The 6782-nt window shown below is 32.4% G+C and overlaps 1 protein-coding gene across 1 annotated transcript in view; it reads right to left on the minus strand.

Annotated features, from left to right (window-relative positions):
- Window positions 1–6782, minus strand: part of nell2a (neural EGFL like 2a) — a 104046-nt gene that overhangs the window by 40692 nt on the left and 56572 nt on the right. Inside the window, exon 15 of the mRNA XM_016515731.1 lies at window positions 924–1049. Within this exon, the coding sequence (XP_016371217.1) occupies window positions 924–1049 (126 nt within the window). The remainder of the gene's footprint in view (window positions 1–923; window positions 1050–6782) is intronic.

Genomic DNA, 6782 nt, shown 5'->3' on the forward strand with positions numbered 1-6782 from the left:
AGAGTGAAAAATTTAAGGGGGTCTGAATACTTTCCGTACCCACTGTATATATATATATTACATAATGTGTGTGTGTGTGTGTGTGTGTTGTGTGTGTGTGTGTGTGCGTGTGTAGTGTGTGAGTGTGTGTGTGTGTGTGTAGTGTGTGTGTGTGTGTAGTGTGTGAGTGTGTGTGTGTGAGTGTGTGTGTGTGTGTGTAGTGTGTGTGTGTGTGTGTGTGTGTGTAGTGTGTGAGTGTGTGTGTGTGAGTGTGTGTGTGTGTGTGTAGTGTGTGTGTGTGTGTGTGTGTGTGTAGTGTGTGAGTGTGTGTGTGTGAGTGTGTGTGTGTGTGTGTAGTGTGTGTGTGTGTGTGTGTGTGTGTAGTGTGTGAGTGTGTGTGTGTGAGTGTGTGTGTGTGTGTGTAGTGTGTGTGTGTGTGTGTGTGTGTGTAGTGTGTGAGTGTGTGTGTGTGAGTGTGTGTGTGTGTGTGTAGTGTGTGTGTGTGTGTGTGTGTGTGTATAATATAATATAAAAATACGAATAATTAAACTAATTAAAAGTCATTTAGAAATTATTTCAGTTTATCTGTGAATGTCATCATTCAAATAATGATTTTTGCACTGATTTAAACTGTTTTGCTCAGTGATTGGTTCGTTTGTCTTGACTCTGTCCTCTGATTGGTCGAGTCTCTGACTGTGATAATGATCAGTGTGTATCTAATAGATCAGATAAATGAATATAATTAGAAGCCTAAAATAGCACAAATCTGAAACAGACCAGGCCTTTACTGCAGCATTCTGGCTGAAGTGCTTCATCTCTGTTAGTGTATTTGCAATGAGACAAAGCCAAACATACTGCAATCCTGTCCTCATGCTTTCTCTCTCGTGCCGTTTATGTTTCAGATGTTTAAGCAGCAGCTATATGAGACAGTCTGTGTTTCTCACCTGTACAGGAGTAATCGTCGATGCGGATGAATCCGGTGTGGCAGATGCACATGAAGGAGCCGGCGGTGTTCACACACTGTGTGTTCTCCCGGCAGTAGTGCCGCCCCTCCGCACACTCGTCGATATCTGCGCAGAAAACATCACATCAGCTCAGACTCACACGCCGGGAGACTTTACACGCTGAGGGCCGCTGGTTTGAAGTCTTTACCACGGGGTGGGCGATATGTCAGATATTTACAGTACAGGGTTATTATAGTTTACTAACACTAACACCTTTCTGTTACTTGAAATAAGCACTAACTGAAATAAAAAAAATTTAAAACCCTGTAAATTAAAATATTTATAGAATATATGAACATTTATAATGTAATATATAAAAACATAACCATTTTATTTCAGCTAGCTTCAAGGCAACATTTCTCATTTTTGTTTTTTTTTACTTGATGTACTAAAATAACTTATAATAATATTTGACCCTGGAGCACAAAAGCAGTGTTAAGTCGCTGGGGTATATTTGTAGCAATAGCCAACAATACATTGTATGGGTCAAAATTATAGATTTTTCTTTTAAGCCAAAAATCATTAGGATATTAAGTAAAGATCATGTTCCATGAAGATATTTTGTAAATCTCCTACCGTAAATATATCAAAACGTAATTTTTGATTATTAATATGCATTGCTAAGAACTTCATTTGGACAACTTTAAAGATGATTTTCTCAATATTTAGATTTTTTTGCACCCTCAGATTCCAGATTTTCAAATAGTTGTATCTCAGCCAAATATTGTCTTATCATAACAAACCATACATCAATGGAAAGCTTATTTATTCAGCTTTCAGATGATGCATAAATCTCAATTTCGAAAAATTTACTCTTATGACTGGTTTTGTGCTCCAGGGTCACAATATGAGTTACTTAATAACTTAATTGTAACTTAACAGCTGTATAGGCATATTTAAAAATAAATAATAATAATAATAAATTACTAAATTACTAAAATGTTTAACTAAAATGAAAATGAAAACAGAAAATATAAAAATAAAATATAATTTTTAAAAAATTACAAAAACTTTAATGGTATATCAATGATGGTAAATTAATACTGATTCAGTATTCGTCAAGGCAAGGCACATTTTATATATATGTAATGGTAACTCAAAATAATCATAAAAGAGGCATTAGAAATAAAAATAACAACAAAAAGTAAGAAATAAAAATTGATAAATTAATATTCAATGTATTAAAAGCAAATAAGAAGAAACAATTACACAGAAAACGATTATTACTGTTTACTTTGAAAGTACAATAATATAAATATCAAAATACTTTAGTGTCTCTGATTTCAAAATGCTAAAATAACTGGGATATTTGAATAATTTCCATGAATTAGTTCCTTTGAATAGTTTGAATCGATTCAATGAATCAGTTTGATTCCAATTATCTTATTATTTAACACTTTTGCATTAAACATTTCGAATCTGTTTGGCAACACTGACTGCTTAGTTGATCATTTGAAATTATTTTAAATGATTTATTAATGAAATGAAATGATTTATTGTTCCTCAGACTGAGGAACAGTTATTAGAATCAGAATTAGAATCTGACATGAGAGCAGAAAAAAACATTTAAATTGTAAGACTTAACAATAAATAATAATAATAATGTGTATGAATCTGGAACAGTAGAATTATGTTCATTTATTGTGCATTATTTACTCTATATACAGCTGAATAAATAAAGAGATATGCATATGTATTTACATAATACTTGAGAAAGAGGTTTAATAATTAAAGATGTTGAATTACAGAACACAGGTAATGATTCATGTGTAAACATTAAGTAAACAAATACATAAATACGAATGTACTAATTTTAGAGCATAATTGGCTATCTATGGACATTTTTAGCTACAGTATTACTGTAGAGTAAAGGTAGAGTAAAAGTGCACAAGTCAAGGAGTTAAGAGGGTTTTGTATTGGATTCAAGTGTCCGTCTGATGAATTCAGTGACTTTTTAAAAGATGATATGCGTGACATTTCCGGGGAAAGTTTGGTGAGAAGCGAGGTGTCATGACTCCTTGAATTTATCACAGCGAGATCAAATAAAAGGTATTAAATTAAATCTCATAGACTTACAGATCTAATAAAAAGCCTTATGAATTTTCACCAGCGCCGAACTGCTGCATTTGTGATAAATTCAGAGTGGCTTTATGGCTCAAGTCTTCAAATGAAACTTTAACCCAATTTGCTTCGAACTGGCGTCCTTCAGCATAACCTCCGCCGCTTCTCTTCTGTAATTCACTTAGCTCGCGCTTCTTCTGCCGGTTATTCTTCAGGAAAAACTTATCGGGAATTATGGTCCGACAGTAATGACAGAACTACACGAGAATCAAGCGACCTTGATGAAGGAAGCTGCTGTTAGCCGCACGCTTGACATCTTCTGAGGTGCTTTAAAGATAGCAGTCAATCAAGAAAGAGCTATTAATAATGTATTAAACACAAATAAGAGAAAAGAATACATGAATTAAATTATACACTGCAGGAATATTTACATTTGGCATAACATGTGTGAATATTGCACAGATGCAACTTTTGATTATGAAAAAGCTAAGAGTTTTTTTTTTTTTTTTATATTGTCATCTCTGAAAAGCTAAAAGATTTGTGATGTTCGAGTAATTTCCACGAATCAGTTCGTTTGAATCAATTGTTTCACTGAATCAGTTTGCGTCACTGTGTTAATATTGTAAAACTCTGTGTGTATAATTGTGTAATATATACTGTATGTATGTGCACACACACACTGTATACATAAAGATGCATTAAATTTCATACACACACACACACACACACACACATATATATATAGTTTAAAATTACATAACGTACTTCAATGTGTGTGTGTATATATATCATTTAATTATGTATTATTTAATAAATAATTATTTTAATACCATTATCATACCCTCAACCTTTTCCTTTTGATAATTTTTTTTTATAATATAGCATCTCTTCATTTAAAAACCTAAAAGATTTATGTTTGAATAATTTCCATGAATCAGTTCTTTTGAATCATTTGTTTCATTAAATCAGTTTGCGTGTGTTTTACTGTGTGTTAATAATGTATATAATTTATATATATAAAAAAATATATATATACACACACACACACACACACACAGTATATATATATATGTATGTATATATATATATATATACATGCATATTTAAAAAATACATAATATAATATAATTACATAATATAATGTACATTAAGTTGCATTAAAATATATATTTAAAATATCTGTGTGTGTGTGTGTGTTTTTTATATTAGCATCTCTGAATTTAACATGCTAAAAGATTTCAGATGTTTGAATAATTTCCGTGAACCAGTTCATTTGAATCTTTTGTTTTAATGAATCGGTTTGCATCGCTTTGAATAAATGTACTCTTTTAGAGCATGAATACTGAATGGCTGAGAAATATGGAGACATGTTTAGCTACAGTATTGCAACCTCAGCAGAGACGAGCAGTCAGACTCCTGAAGTGGAGAATCAGAGCCAGAGCTTTGGTTTGCTGATAACGCTCATCTCCATCGCATTAGCATGGAGGAGCGGTCGAGGCCGTCGTTTGTGTGCGAGATAAAGGAAGAGACGGGAAATCCATCTTCTTTTCTGAGTTCTGCTCCTTCTGTTCTCTCAGCGAAGGCCGATGAATCACAGCTAACGCTCATGAATCAGGCAGACGAATTCAGATCTCCACTGGAGTAAATATGGACGGCATGGAATAAACAGCCCAGATAAACCATCTAACCCATGCTATTAGAAGCCAACGAACTCTGTGTCGAGCTTTTGATCTGATGATAATATCAGCAAACCAACAGTTCAAATGTAGCACTTGGTTTTCTACGGAGGCCCGCATATGACATGCAAGAAAAAATAAATAAATCTTGTGCACAATTTACTAATTCGTTGTTGAACTAAAACGTGCACACGATTACTAATTCGTTCTCTCGATTTATAAATTGTGCGCACGATTTAGCCTACTATTCTTTTCCTGCATGTCATGTGCGGGGCTCCGTAGTTTTCAGTGTTACTTTTTAAAGTAATGCATTACAATATTGCGTTACTCCATGAAAAAGTAACTTATTGCGCTACTTAGTTACATTTTATGGAAAGTAATGCATTATGTTACTTTTGCGATACTTTTTGTCACCTGGGCTGGGCTTGCTTATGTGTTTTTTTTTTTCATAACAAAAAGCCCAAAAGGTATATTTTTGGCAACTGTAAAGGCACTTTCAAAAGTTAAATTAATAAGCAGGAGAGCAGTCAGTTAATAAATGGGAAAACAAAGTAACTTGGGTTGCAAAAAGTAACTCCCCCAAAAAAAAAACTCGATATTTTGTTGTAAATTTAAAAGTAATGTGTTATTTTACTAGTTACTTTAAAAAAGTAATCTGATTACGTAACTCACGTTACTTGTGATTACTAGAGACTGAGGTGCCCAGTACAATATTAATAACATATAATGTAAGATATTGAAATATAATATAATTTTTATTTACATTTATGCATTTAGCAGATGCTTTAAGCAAAGCTACTTACAATACTTAAAGGTCACATATTTTACACCTTTCTGGAGTTTTATTTTAAGTCTTGATGTCCTTAAGAATATATATTTGCGGTATAAGTACCAAAAACCATCTCAATATATTTTTACAGTTCCACTCTCAGGAGCTCTGCTTTGAACAGGTTGATTTTGGCCTATTATTACATATCTTTGTGTGTGTGTGTGTGTGTGTGTGTTTGACATTTTTATTATTTTTCATTTTTATATAGTTTTATTTTTCAGTTTTACTTTTAGTTATTTCAGTACGAGTTAAACTAAATATAAATAAGAATTGTTGCTTTGACCATAATTTTTTTATATTTTATTTCAATTGATGTATATTGTATTTTAGGTAATTAAAATGTTTTTATGGTTAGTATCATTGAGATATTATTATAGCTTTTATACATTTTCTGAATTAGTTAGAATTTTAATATTTTATGTTTTAATTTTAATTTTATTTAAAGTTTTAGTAATTTTGTGTCTTTTGACATTTTTATTACTTTTTGATTGTTTTTTTTATATGCCTATCTAGTTTTTTATTCATTTTTATTTCAGTTTTAGTTTGAGTTATTTTAGTACATCAAATTAAACTAAATGAAAAAGAGAAATGTCACTTTGGCAACTAGCTAAAATAAAAGTTTTTAAAACTTATTTTATTTTATTTCAAGTAGCAGAAATGTTTTTTAATGGTTTTAGTTTTAGTAAACTATAATAACCCTGTTTGGAATAAGATATTTAAATTACATTTTAAGATATATAATGTGTATAAACTGTAAGTCTTTTTTATTTGAGTTTGGTTTGTACTGCAGTTTTATGGTCAAGTTTTAAATGAAAAGTCATGAGATTTGAAATGATAATTGATATTTGAATAGTTGATGAGTTGTGATGTAAATGCATTGTGCTCTCCTAACCTCATGATTGTGCTTACTTGCATTTCATTATTAGTATTTTAATACTGTTTTTCTCAGTCAAACTGCGACCCATCAGAGCAGATCTGGTCTTTGGGGTCGCGGCCGCAGAGAAGCGGTGGTTTGTGTGTCGCCTTCATGCTGTGGGTGGCATGATGTTTTTCTATCTGCTGATTTCTCGCTCTATCTCTGGCCTCAGTGTTGTCTGTCTGCCGGCAGGAAGATAACACACGTGTGTTTTCCTGACAGACCTGCTGCTAAAAAACACTCACCTCCCACAGATCTGTGGCTGCTGTCCCAAACACACACACACACACACACACACGCATGTCTCTTTGCTGAGC

Source organism: Sinocyclocheilus rhinocerous, unplaced genomic scaffold (genome assembly GCF_001515625.1).
Source record: "Sinocyclocheilus rhinocerous isolate Xijiao unplaced genomic scaffold, SAMN03320098_v1.1 scaffold116, whole genome shotgun sequence".
Taxonomy (NCBI): domain Eukaryota; kingdom Metazoa; phylum Chordata; class Actinopteri; order Cypriniformes; family Cyprinidae; genus Sinocyclocheilus; species Sinocyclocheilus rhinocerous.